Source organism: Artemia sp. Qi Xiang Cuo, chromosome 11, assembly GCF_049724085.1.
Source record: "Artemia sp. Qi Xiang Cuo chromosome 11, ASM4972408v1, whole genome shotgun sequence".
Classification (NCBI taxonomy): domain Eukaryota; kingdom Metazoa; phylum Arthropoda; class Branchiopoda; order Anostraca; family Artemiidae; genus Artemia; species Artemia sp. Qi Xiang Cuo.
The window spans coordinates 60,716,504-60,730,760 of NC_142804.1; the positions used below are offsets into that span (position 1 = coordinate 60,716,504).

General features: G+C 34.3%; 1 protein-coding gene across 1 annotated transcript in view; it reads left to right on the forward strand.

Annotated features, from left to right (window-relative positions):
• Positions 1-14,257, forward strand: part of LOC148947203 (uncharacterized) — a 180,266-nt gene that overhangs the window by 91,235 nt on the left and 74,774 nt on the right. Inside the window, exons 5-6 of the mRNA XM_089096533.1 lie at positions 5,534-5,711; positions 12,280-12,477. Coding sequence (XP_088952659.1) covers positions 5,534-5,711; positions 12,280-12,477 — 376 coding nt within the window. The remainder of the gene's footprint in view (positions 1-5,533; positions 5,712-12,279; positions 12,478-14,257) is intronic.

A 14,257-nucleotide genomic window follows, 5' to 3' on the forward strand; every position in this document is an offset into this window, starting at 1 on the left:
GGCACCCCCGCCTATGGTCTTAGGAAGGTTGACCAAGAATTTAAAATTGACATAGGATCGTAGATTTGCTTAGAAATAACAGGCAAACAATCGTTTAAAGCCATCTTTATCTTTCAAATAGTACCTATTCGTTGCCTAAGCTTAGCCCCACATTCTGAAAAAATTTGAATTTTTCACAAATTTTTTGAATTTTTGGGTCACTTGCCCGAGACTCTGGGTGGGTGGGTGCCCCCAAATATTGTCCCAAATTCCTCTCTCAATTTAGCACCATACTTCATGGATGGATAAGCTTCAGCTGAAGCTTAAGAGTGTTCGACTTATCGAGGAACAAAAGTTGTTTTTATGTTGTTTTTTTTGTCTCGTTTTATTCAATTAACGTTATGTAGTAAAGCAAGGCGTTAATAAAACGTTAGGACGTCAATTAGTTCAATTAAAACTTATCCATTAATTTAGAAACATTATATGTTGAAAGAAGGGTCGTCAGGGGGGATGAGAATGACAAGAAGAGAAACGGCAACAGCAAGAAAACAAAAACAGAAAGACTAGAATAAAAACAAGATAAAACCTAACACCCCTGAAGTTGTTAAAAAAAAACTTAAAATGATTGAAAACAATAAGATAAACCAAATGTACAATAGTTACTCCCACCAACTCTTAAGTAGTAATAAAATAAGATATACAATTCATTTCCTTCGTGAATTTAAAGCAACAGAATAGACAGTTTAAGATTCTACTGTTACATCCAGAAAGTAACTAGAAAGCAAGCCTGTCAACCAAAAATTAACTTTTTTGTTATGGAGAAAGCAGGGTGAACCAGTTTACGAAAGCTGTGTTTGTTGACACCTTTGAGACTGTTACTGGAATAAAATTAAAATTTGAATGCTTGGATTGAAATGCTTATATTTTTTTAAAACCATTGATGAGGTTTAAAAATAAGTAAAAATCAATAATCCGGGGATTAGGGTTTATAATCCCATTTTAACTTTTGGAAGGACAAGAACAGCTTAATTAAGAAAGTCTGTGTTTATGTTTGGATGTTTACCCCAACATGAACATGAAACCTGTTCAGTTCATATAAATAGCCTACCAGTTGCTGAATTCTGTCCGGTGTCAGGAAAGATTAAGTTGACTCCTAGTGCTGTATAATTGGAAAATTCCAGTTTTGGTCATTTATTTAAATTTCCCATATCTCCATAAGGAGACTGTCGGACCTTAGTTAAATTAGGTGGGAAGTAAGAGCTAGCGTCTTAGCTATACCTTTTGGGGACCATGACCCAATCTGACATACAAGGGGGAACCTGCTAAACCTGAACCAAACTTGATAATATGTAAGAGGGAGTGTCGTAGATTACGGTTGAGTTTTTGGACACGAACTAAAGCTTGTGATAGGCAAGGGGAAAGTGGTGTCCCGCATTTTTTATTATAAGAGCATCTAATAGAAGATATAGTCGTATCTGACTAAACTTGATGAAATATAAAGCTAGTATGTTAATTATTCCTTATGTGAATTACAACCAGGGCCCGACCTTTGTGGGAGAGAGAAAACGTAGGTATCTCTTTTCTTGTCATCAAGATCCTGCACCGCAGCATGCATGCTTTAGAGCTTGCACCACAAGGGGCTGTCAGATATAAGCCTCTATTGGTGAAAAGTAATAGTATGTGCTAGAGTTGTGCCTCTCACAATTCATACCCAGTTTCACCTAATTCATAGGGGGGGGGGTAGGGAGACTAACCCTGAATTCTTTTCATCATGATATCTTCTAGATGCTGATGTCTATCCTCAATCAAAAATAGCGGGAAGTAAGGGCTGATATCCTAATTATAGCTTTTGATATTCTAAAGCAGATACAGCCTCAGAAGCAGGCACGGGAAGGAGTCCCTGAATTGTTAACACCAGCATATCTACAAGAAGGGGACATCGAATCCAGCCCAATCTCGACAGGGTTTAGTTTCTGTGTTGTGCCTTTTCGGGGTCCAAGCTCTATCCAGCCTTTGTAGAGAGTGGGGTTTATTTGGTTTTTGTCATTAGCGTTTCCACCAGATACCAGAAGAGGTTGTTTGATCTCAACCAAAATCAATGGGAGGTAAGAGTTAGTGTCCGTGTTGTACCTTTTAGGAGTCTAGGGAGCAATCGAATCCCTCAGGGAGAAAACAGGGTTTTAAGGGTGTATAAATTCTAGTATTCAGGATATCTAAGAACAAATTTTGACTAATTTCCGCCAAATTTTGAACAGTTCCTTCACTGAAATTCTAATAAAAAAAGAAAAAAGGCAAATAAACGTACATCCATTGGAAAAAAGTGGTGTGTCCTATATATTGTGAAATAGAACTTTGAAGCCTCTATTCTAGGGTTTTCAAGCATATTGAACTTGATTTTCACCAGGATCACATTCATTTTTGGCAGTATTCTCTTCTCCTAACTGGCAGTGTTACTATCCTAAATATGGCTTTTTATATTCTAGACCAGGTACAGCCTCAGAAGGAGGTAGGGGAAGGGGTCGCTGAATTCTTCACACCAGCATATCAACAAGAAGGGGACGTGAAATCCAAGCCGATCTTGATGGGGTTTAACATCTGTGTTGTGCCGTTTTAGGGCTTACAACGTTTTGGGGCTCTATCCAGCCTTTGTAGAGAACGGGGGTCATTAAGTTCTTACTATTAGTGTATCTACCAGAAATGGTTGTTCTAACTGAACCAAAACCGATGGGAGGCAAGAGCTAGTGTTTCTGTTGTACCTTTTAGGGGCCCAGGGAGCAATCTGGTCCCTCAGGGGGAAGATAGGATTTTAAGAGAGTATAAATTCAAGCACTTAGGGTGTGTAAGAAATGAGGTTTACAAATTTTCACTATGTTTGGAACGGCTCACTATGTGAAATTTTATTGTTACTGTTTTGATAAAATTGCTCCTGATGGAAAAATATAAAAAATTATAAATAAACATACTTCCATGATCATTTTATCTTTGGAAAAAAACGATGTGTCCTATATATTGTGGATATAGGTTTGGACCCTCTATTTAGGGTTGAGAACCCTAAATAGAGGGTATATAGCATGTTGAACTTGATTTTCACCAGGATTGTTCTAATTTTTGGCGGCGTTCTCTTCCCCTGATAAAATTTAGTAAATTTTCTGATGCAAATCGTCTCATGGTAACCCTTAAACTAAATAAATTTCAAGTATTGTGAATACGTTAAAGAAGAATTTTTTTATTTAGACAATATCACTAATAATCTGTTTTTTTAGAATTTTCGTTTCTATTGACAGGGGCCTCTCTTTACTTATAGATAATTCCCGTTATTGGTTTGACAGTAAATTGTGTTGATAGAGGAGGATTAAATGGCAGGTCTCAACAGTTTTGTAACATTTATGGTTGTTTTTTATCTGAATTTCTTTCAGTTTATCTATTAGTCACTCATCCCCATTCTCCCAACCCTTTCTTTTTCTCTACTCCTCTCTGCAGCTATGGCTTGTAATCAGTGAAATAATCTTATGAAAGTAATGAGATCCTTATGAGAAACATTGTTTCCTTAGGAACTACCTTTGGGAAACACTTCTAAGGGATATATTCTCACTTTTCCAGAGGCGGAAAATCTAAAACAAGCTAGAACAAGGAAAAAGATAAAAGTTGACAGTTCTTTGGAGCCTTGTGAATGCAGTAAAGAAACTGCATTGCTATGAAACGTGTACAATGGTGAATTTTTCAGTTACCAGACAATTTAAAGAAAGGGAAGTTTTATCTTATTTGTAATTCTGTTGACTTATCAAAAACTTATAGGGTTCGGAAGAAAAACTTGTGAATTTAGCATTATATATTCGCACTTTAAGCTGTTTGAAACTTCCTGATGACTTGAATGATAATTTTTTGATAACGTGGTGAATAGAGAAATCAGAGCAAGAACGAACAGCCACTGGGAAATTTCTGGCAAAAAACGCATTTTGCAACAAAATCCGTGAAAATATTCTTTGAAAAATAAATAGTTTGTGGTTCTATGTAGTTTTAATCTAGCTATGTACGAAACTTACTTCTTTCCTTATTTCTGTCTGATTTAGATTTGTTTCCAATGGATTTATTATGGACTTCATAATCGTAATTCGATTTCATCTTTCTATTTTTCTCCTTTTTTTCATTAAGTGTTTCACTCCCCTTTTCTTTATTCCATTCTTGTTTATATTATTGAGTAGAAGTAAATCTTGGTTTTCACCAGCTATTTAAACAAGTCCTAATAAGGAATTTTTTTCTGAAAATAAAGTTTGTCGTTCCTAAAATGGCAATGAATGGCCGTGCTTTGCGCAAAATGTTTTTTTGGCGTACAATGTTCAAAACAACAGGTTTTTGCAATCACCCTTGGATACAATGGAAAAAGAACGCCTATCCTTCTAAAAAGGAAAAGGTTCGCCTATGTTTCTCAAAGAGCGCAGCGATATTTAGCACTGTACTGGATAAAGAGATGAAACTTCCATTCACAGGCTCTTAAATTTTCTTAATTTGATCTTGTGTTTCGTTTCAGGACAACATTCCTTAATTTAATTGTTTAGAATCAGTAGAAAATTATATTCTTTTAATGCGCATATTGTTTTCAAAGCACACCTTCTGTGGATGCATTTAATGTTAACGGTACCACTTTGCTTGCTGTTCATTTACCTATGTTCTTTAACTTTATATGACCTTACTAAACTTTAACTTTACTCAACTACTTAAAATGTTTTACTTAATTTTATTTCACCTTATTTGTGTTCATTAACATAAATTATTAAATTGTTCCCCTGGAAAGAACTTCCATGCGAACTGTTGTTAAATGTTCAATGTCGTTTCTTGACAAAAATGTTCTCTATCTTGTGTTTTTTCGGGGAGGGGGTTTAAATCCAATATTCCAAAAAAAATTTAATTTAATTAATTTTTATTTTAGTCAGAAGAAAAGCACTAAGAGGAGATACTGACCTCTTAGCATCTGGTAATTGAAAAAGGCGGTACGTGACTTATTTTTTGTAAAAATTGTATTTACAGCCGGTTGCATTGCACCAAATACAAACACTCGATTGGTCTAATCTGTTGTCCTAAACATTATTTGGGCTTTCAAAAAATTCCAAATTTCAAAATTTTTTTTCTTTGCTTTGTCTACTGCTATGTTATACGATTTATATATTTTTGCTATCTTTTCATGGTCTAAATGCACACTTACGTTATATTACTTGGTTAAAAACTTGGTACAAAGTGGTATGTCTTTTCCCGGAGGAATATTTGTTTCAAATGTTGGTGACTCCTTTTCTGCTAATCCGGTCTTTTGGGTAGGTCAGTTCCACGTTTTTATTCTCAAATCACGGGTAGGGAAATATACCTGCAGGTAGAATAGGAGATTGGCCTACACTCCTAAAACCCAAAAGGTTTTCTTTTTTTACTGTAAATTATATAATTTGTGACATAATGACTTTTAAATCAACATAGTGTATCCGTAATACTACACTTCTAATGTAATCTATGCATTATAAACTTTTTACTTACTCAATTTTAGACTATAAAGGATATTTCATTTTAGATATATCAGTTGGTGAATGGAGACGAAAATATGAAGATCTGTGTGCGCATCATGGCTTTAATAGTCAAGACTATGCTGGCTTCGTTTACGACGCCATCTGGATGTATGCTTATGCCCTTGACAAGCTTCTACTTGACACCCTGCATTCAGCAGACTTTCATTCAGTAAAAACGGCGGAGTATGTATATATTTTTGTTTTAGATAAAATAAAAAAAACAAGTTTTTTTTCAACTGAAAGTAAGGAGCAATATTAAAACTTAAAACGAACAGAAATTATTACGTGCATGAGGGAATTCACCCCCTAGTCAATACCTTGCTCTTCACTCCAGAGTTTGAATTTTGTTCGAATCACAAATCCCTGAATCACAAAGGCCGTTTACAATAGATAGGTCTTTTGAAAGTACTAAAAAAATTTAGCGTAAAGAGCGAGGTATTGACTAGGGGGCAAACCCCCCTCATGTACGTAATAATTTCTTTTTGTTTTAAGTTTTAGTGTTGCTCCTTACTTTTGGTTGAACAAAATTGTTTTTTTATTTAATTTCTGATCGTTTTTTAAATAATGCTGGGAAATCCGGCACCACCTTTATAGAAAGCTCCCTTCCCCCAAGGAAAAATCCTGCATGGAAGAAAGATCCTTCCACGTAACCCCCCCCCCTTGACCCCCCACTCCCCCGCACACCAGAAAACATCCCTCCTGAAAACATCTGTATACTTCCCAATAACCAATTCTATATGTAAACAATGAGCAAGATTCATAGATTGCAGCCCTTTCCCCGGGAACTGCCGGGGATTAAGATATGCTTAAAGACATAATTATTAAATTTTCGACTATGCTGAAAAAAATGGCTATCTCAAAATTTTGATTTGATGACTTCGGGATAAACATGAGCGTGGAAGGGGGTCAAGTTGCCTTTCAATGTTTGTGGTCACTTAAAATGGGCACTAGAACTTTTAATTTCCGTTCGAATGAGCCCTCTGACGATATTCTCGGACTACTGGATCGATACGATCACCCCTGGAAAAAAAAAATAAACACACATCCGTGATCTTTCTTCTGTCAAAAAATACAAAATTCCACATTTTTGCAGATAGGATCTTGAAGCATCTACAGTAGGGTTTCCTGTTGCACTGAATCTCACGGTTTGATCTTCATTAGCATTCTATCACTTTTAGGGGGTGTTTCCCCCTTATTTCGAAAATAAGTCAAAGTTTTTCAGGCACGTATCTTTTGATAGGTAAGACTGAATTGGATAAAACCTATATATTTGAAATCAGCATAAAAATCTGATTCTTTTGATGTATCTAATGTGACCAAAAACCGTTTTTTAGAGTTTCGGTTACAATTGAACCGTTTCGCTCCTTACTTACAGTTCGTTACCACGAACCTTTTGAACAGAGGAAATGTCATTTTAGAAGACGAATTAGCATTTACTTTAAAAAAATATATAAAATTCTGTATTATAATTTTATAAAAATAAATAGTTTACATGTCTAAAAATCATCTAAATTTTGTAACTTGTTGAAAGTCAAAAACAATCTCTGAAAAAGCATAAATGGCAAATATGCTTTTGGGCGTAAAAAGTGTTTTTGGGCGAGCTCTTTAAAAACCTAAAGAGGACGCCATCTAGCCCTACTTATGATGCCTTCTGGATGTATGCTTATGCACTTGACTAGCTTTTTCTTAACACACTGCGTTCGGCAGGCTGTCATTCGTTGAAACAGCGGAATATGTATACATTTTATTTTGCAAAGAAAAGATATGTCATTTTAGAAGATGGACTAGAATTTATTTAAAATGTATCTTAAAATTCAATTATAATTAAGAGACCTGTTAAAAGAAAAAATAATGTCTTTGAAAAAAGTTAACTGCCAAAATTTAAATAATACTTTTTTTGTGAACTTTGAAGAAACGTAAACTGGACGCTATTAGGTCCTAGTTATTACGCCATCTGGATGTATGTTTATACACTTGACAAACTTTTTATTGACACACTGTGTTCGACAGAATTTAATTCAGGGAATATGGGGGAGTATATATAGACTTTATTTGAGAAGAAAAGATATATCATTTTAGAGGATAAACAAATATCTTCGGTTGCAGCGGTAGGTACAACGTAGTAAAAGACGATACGGCTCATAGTAACAAACCCTATACAGGGAACTTACGGTCCCTTGGCTTGAACAATATAGGAAAACAAATTGGTTTGAACAACAGGAAAAATCACTTTTTTCGCATGGGGAGCACCTTTTTCCCCCTTTTCTTTCTCCGCTGCTAGCTGGGCACTGGAACATTATAGAGAGCTGTTTAAGGGCTCATTTTAAAGGAAATTGCTACATCAACAGCCTTTTGAGACTAACAAAACAATATTTAAAATAAAATTTTGACAAAAAAACTGCATCTTCGTTTACTAGAGGATAACTGCCTTCGTAATCGTTGGTTTCATATAAATGCTGGTTCCCATTAATCAAGGTTAAGGTCAACAATACAAGGTTAACGTCAAATGTACAAGATAATATGACACAAGAATCTTTGAAAAGTCGCATCTGTGGGATATGGTACCATATTTTATAATAAAGAACGAATAAGAGCCCACAGTAATTTAAATATTAAAATAAATCATCATCTGCATTATGATGCAGCCCACTTATCTTTTGAAAAGCTAATATACCACAAGTAACTTTTAAAAAATTGCTTCTCTGGGATATGGTATCATATTTGATTGACTTCGGTGCCTTATTCCCAGTGGATCGTCTTTTACTATTCCAACTAAGAAAATGCCACAGAATATGTCCTGTATGCAATTATCTTTTAAAAAATGGTATATATCTACTCTCTTTAAACGAGCAAGTGTGTATATATACATGTATAACTTGGATAAAAGAGAGACTTTTGGAATACATTCAAAGAATCGACTTATTGTGGTGATTGAAAATTCTGATTATTCATATCTTTTGCTGTGAAAAATATAATTTTCAAAGTCTCCTTTTTATAAAACAACTTGAATAGTTTAGTTAATTCCAGAAACATAAGTTAACTAAAATTATATGAAATGAAAAAATATTTATAGTGTTTCAGTCACATACATAGGTGTAATTTTCATCAATCAAGATTTGAAAGAAGAGGGTATGTATGATCCTGTATCAGGCTAAGGATAATAATATAAAAGTTTTAAAGAATGTCGAGGGAGATGTTAAACAAGATCAGAATACATTATATGTAGGAGGCAGGGTTGTTACCGTTGGTGATTTATCATCAGATCTGATGATTTTTCATCCTCTGATTTTGTTGAATCTGGTGATTTTCTTTTTTAATCTGGTGATTTTCATTTAAATCGGTGATTTTTTTAAAAAATTGGCTGACATTCCATGCATGATTGGTTCGCTGTCTTACTGAGGTGAGATAATCAGTGACTTTCGTATTTAATGTCTTGTTTTTATTCGTTATTTAGCCTGGCAATCAGCTTCCCCATAGTTACAAATTTTAATTTATAAATACATACATGTGTTTCCCATGTGTGATAAAAACGGATTTAGGCTCAGAAACGAAAAAAAAAATTATCAGGTAAAGAAAGCATAGTCCCACATGAAAATAGATTCAGCAGCCTAGGCTAAGTTTTTTTTTTCAAGTGACTTAACAGTCTCAAGAAACCAGAGGGCTTAGTCTCAATGGGCTCTCGTCTAAGGAACCAGGGAAATAAGATTTATCGCCGCTTGTCTGATATTTCAGCTTAGACTTGACCCACGACAATTTCCCGGAAGTAAAATAAATATATTAGAAATTGACACCATTTGAGTCGTCTTTTTTCAGAGCTAAAGTTTACCATTAAGGATACCAACTATGGCAGGGGGATTAAAAACGCTCATAAACAAATGAAATTCGATTTGAGGACAAAAGAGGATTATTGGAGTTATTCTTTTCAATGAAAACCTAGAAAAAAAAGTATAAGACAAAAAAAAGTATAATAGTAGTCAAACAAATAAAAAGCTTTTCATGCCCAGTAACAAGATTTTAGGTACCAATTTCAGTCTTTGCCTGGAATTCCGGTTTAGGTATAAATTCTCTTCCTTCTTGAGCAGTTGGGGGTCTTTGAAAAACATAATGTTTTAGCTCAGGGTGCCCAGGGCGTCTTTTTGGTGTAAAGCTTATCATTATTGACCACCGATTTCTGGTGATTTTTGTGAAAAACTGGTGATTTCTGGTGATTTTTCTGGTGAAAATCTGGTGATTTCTGGTGATTTTCTTTGTGAAAAATTGGTGATTTTTATTTGGTTGTGGTGGCAACCCCGGTAGGAGGGTTGTCAAAAGCGCTCAACAGAAATACGTAAGAGACGGCTTTAAGTTTAAACTTGAAAGGCATGTTGATAAGGATATTGAAAAACGATCGAGGGACAACCAGCCCCCCCTCTAGTCCTTATAGAAGCCCCCCTTAACTCTGATAGAAATTTCAAAAATTTATTTTATCCAAAATAGTCATAAGGTCTAATAATTGTGCTTCCAGGGTTTTCAGGGCCGATAGCCCCTAGGGTAAGGAATGTGGATTATGTAATTTGTCTATTTTTTAAATTTTGGATTTATCATTGGGAAAGGGGAGAAGTTTTGATCCTGGGTGTATTCGAAAAGGCTAAGGGTATTAAGGCAATATTTCGGGGAATGTTGAAGGGTATGTTGAGCCAGATCAAAAGAAACTATCTGCATCCCAGTTATCAAAAAGGCGTAACGGCAAAATTTTAGGAACAGGTATGGGCATTAACTGGAAACTTTCAGTCCGAATAATTCTTCAACTAATATTGTGACTGCGACTGCTCGTTGTTTTGACTGCAACTACTTGTGACTACTTTTACTTGCAATTTTTTTCAGGAATTTTTGAGGGGGGTATGGAACAAAATCAAAACACAGTAGGTGTCAAATCACAACACGAAATTTCCAACTATTCTTGGAGATTTCGAGGGGGATTTGAACAAAATCAAAACATCGTATTTGCATACTGGTTGTCAAAAGGGGGTATCAGCTATATCTCAGGGATGGCTTAGTGTATTAAGCTGTAAATCTTAGAATATGTTCAGCGGGATGTTCAAAAGTGTTCAAAGGGTAGCAAACCCTTCCTTCACTAGCTGTGTTTGGATGCCCTGTCCCCAGATTAAAATTAAAAAAAATCTCAAAATAAGCAGAAGTTCTACGAATTATGCCTCCGTGGATACCGACAACCCCCCCCCCCAGTCCATTCTATGTAAAGATTGTAAATTATGCAATTTGCCCAGTGTTAATGTTAAAAAAAAGTAAAGAGCGACATTAAAACTTAAAAAGGAAAGAAATTATTACGTATATGAGGGTGATTGCCCCCTCCTCAAATCCTTGCTCTTTACGCCAAAGGTTGACTTTTTTTCAATTACTTAAGAATGAGTCCCGAAACACAAGGGCCGTTTAATTAGAATTTTTTTTTTTTTAGTTCTAAAAGTTCTTTTTTATCATTGAACTTGTGTAGGCCTACTGCAGAAATTGTCTCGTCGATAAAAGTCAAGTGTTAAAACTTAAATTTTTTTTTTTTTCGTCAAAATCTTTCAAAGCATAAACTGACGTTGTGGAGAATATTTTTCGCCCAGTATCTCCTTCAAAAGTATAAATTTTGTGTTTACTGCTAATGTTTAGTTTTGTGTATACACAAATGACTACCTAAAATAATCAAAACGCGACTATAAAAATGTTTGTAGACAAAGAAAGCTTTATTACTTAATTTCCAGTCTAACATCACTACCTTTTTCTTCCTTTTTTAAAGACAATAAAATAGAACTATTTTAATATATTGTAAGATACCAACGGTATGGAAATGACAGAAGTTTGTTTTCTTTTTGTGTTTTTAGTTTGGGAAAACTTTAAAGGCACATATTTCAAAACAGAAAACATTTTTTTATTCAGAAAAGTACCATCTATCATGATAATAAGGAAAGAAACTATATGGAGTTCAATTTTCTCCTTTTTTTAAGGACAACAAAAGTTGCTCATATTTATTTATTATTATATTATATATTTACATATTATATATCATATTTATATATATTATCATATTTATTATGCTGTAAGAAATTGACGAACACTAAGGAATAAAATCATTGCTTATTTCTTAATTATTTTTATTTTAATTTAATTAAAAAAATTAATTTAATTAAAATTTTATTTTGTTTTTAATCAATTAAGGCTTCAGAGGACTAGAAAGAAGGCATATAATTCAAAATGAAATTTATTTAATGAAAAGGTACTGTATATTCTATTAAAAAGGGAAGAAATTATCTGGAGCTGAGGGAACTTTGGTATTGTGCCAAAACCGCTCGTAAGAAACTGAGACCAAGGAATCCAATTTTCTGTCTTAATGTTTACTACTTTAATATTTACTTAATGATTTATATTATATAACTATTTTTCTATTTAGACTACATATTTATTACTATTTTACTATTTATGTATTTGTTAATATTAATATATTTATCAATAGTATATTTTATTCAATATTGTAAATGTTGTATTCAATAGTTCAATTGCTGTATTTAATAGCAAAATAAACAATTACATTATTATTTATGTATTTCATTTATATTATTTTACTTTATATGTTTGCTATCGCTCATTGTTATTATTATTTTATTTCTACTTGTTTTTAATAATAATGACCCATAATAAAATACAAAAACTAAGGGAATATTCTCTTTTGTCTTTAACTTAAATAAGTGTAGAATCTGTCTTGTTTTTTTAGAGCATTCGTCAGAATACTGAACGAAACAGATTTTTATGGTGTTTCTGGTCGAGTCCGTTTTCTTGGCAGCTCGTCTCGTCTTTCGGATGTTATAAACGTACTACAATTTAACAATGAAACGTATCATGTCGTTGGCGTCTTCCGTCCCAACTTTAGTGCTCATTTCAAGGATAGTGAAATGTCACTGAAAAACGGAAAGTAAGTTAATTCAATTCAAACATAGAAAAAAGCACAGGCCACTGGACTTAACAGTCCCTACCGGCGGTGCTGATCTCCGTTTCTTTGCCCCTTCAGCCAAGAAGTGCAATATGGGGTTTGGGACCAGCCGTCCCGTGCTTTCGCACACCCTTCCTGTTTTGCCTTCCCAAATTTTCCCATGTATTCATTTAGAAATTGGTCGACTCTAGCTGAGCTTACAGAATCACGTCACTGACCCCCATTGCAAACCAAATAACTATCGACATCAGGACTGAGGCACTGTCCTCACCACAGTTCATATAATTATCCAGTAAGCTTATCGCAGATCATTTCTGGTCTTCGTTCTCCGTGCGAACAAAAAGCTCCTCCCACTAATTTCTGCATTAGCGGAAATGCGGGTTAGTCTGTTTCCGACTGTTCCCAACAAAGTGCATTATTCGTAATAGCGAGTTTCCACTTGTTTCCGATTAGATCACAGTCTGACTTGTCTACCCGTGAAAAGATCTGGCTTCGCTTATGTTTATATTTGGAAAAACGTTCTCCGGAGCACTCGCATCCCGGTCCGAGTTTTTATAATGGGTGAGATAGGGAATGATCGTACTGGATAATTATATGAACTGTGGTCCTCACAGACAAAGAATTTCAGGCTTAGCATTCCAACCACTAGACTATGACCAGTCAATTAAAACATATCGATATTAATATAGTTTTTGGTGACAGCGAAGGGAGTTTGTTTGGGAAGGGTGAGGTCAAAGGTGGGCTTATATTTTATCCTATATAAGGAGATGACTGGGGTGATTGAATTCATTCATCGGTGGCTTTTAAAGGGTTTGAAGGATTGCGGGAGGAAGTACTTTGTGGATGGTTTTAAAGGGAGAAATGTATGGATATAATATTATGTGATCGAAATTTTTGGGGGATAAAGCTTTTGGGAAAGTTGGCTCGTTTGGGGGGGGGGGCATAGTGCATAGATTCTTCAATTTATTTATTTAGTTTAAAATCAAGGGTTTCTTTTTAAATTTATATGGAATAAAGATATTATAATAACCATTACCCGTTAAGGCTTATGGCAGGTATTTACGCAGGGAGAGGGTTTTTAGTCCCCCCCAAAAATCCAAAATTTCTTTTCCCGAATTTTTTCGGGCACTTCTCACTCAAAGAATCAAATATTTTTTTATTTTCCCCCTCCCCCCTAAAATAATAATCGCATGTGCCTGGCTTGTATACTGTACCATCATATGATCAATAAAGGTTGTTGTTTCTCAGTGAAGTCTTTGTTTTCCTCCATTTTTTCTGATTAATATTTTTTTCTGACACTGAAGTAGAGTATTTGACTGAAAAATAGAAGATAGTTTATGGAAATTATTAAGATCATTAAAAACCTTAGGATTCAATTAAACACATATCCGAAAGTTTAGAAACAAGTTTCTGTGACGATTTTAACTTGTAACTGCTTGTAAAAAGAAGAAAGAAATACGAAGAGCATTTCAGAATTTCGAGTTTATTTAAATACATTTTTGAAAACTTAAAAAGGTGCTTTATGTGAAATTTAAATGCGTAATTACTTCCATGAATGATTAAGACCGTATCAGAGCGTAGATCTAATCTAAGTATATTTTTGGAATCTTAGAAACGAGTTTCTATGAAATTATTAACACGAAGCTTGTCATAAAATTCTACTAAGACGATTTTATTGCTAAGAAGTTTTGTGAAGTCTAAACATGTAATTGCTCATAATATGTTACTAAGATTATTTTATATCTAAGAATTTAATAGGAAA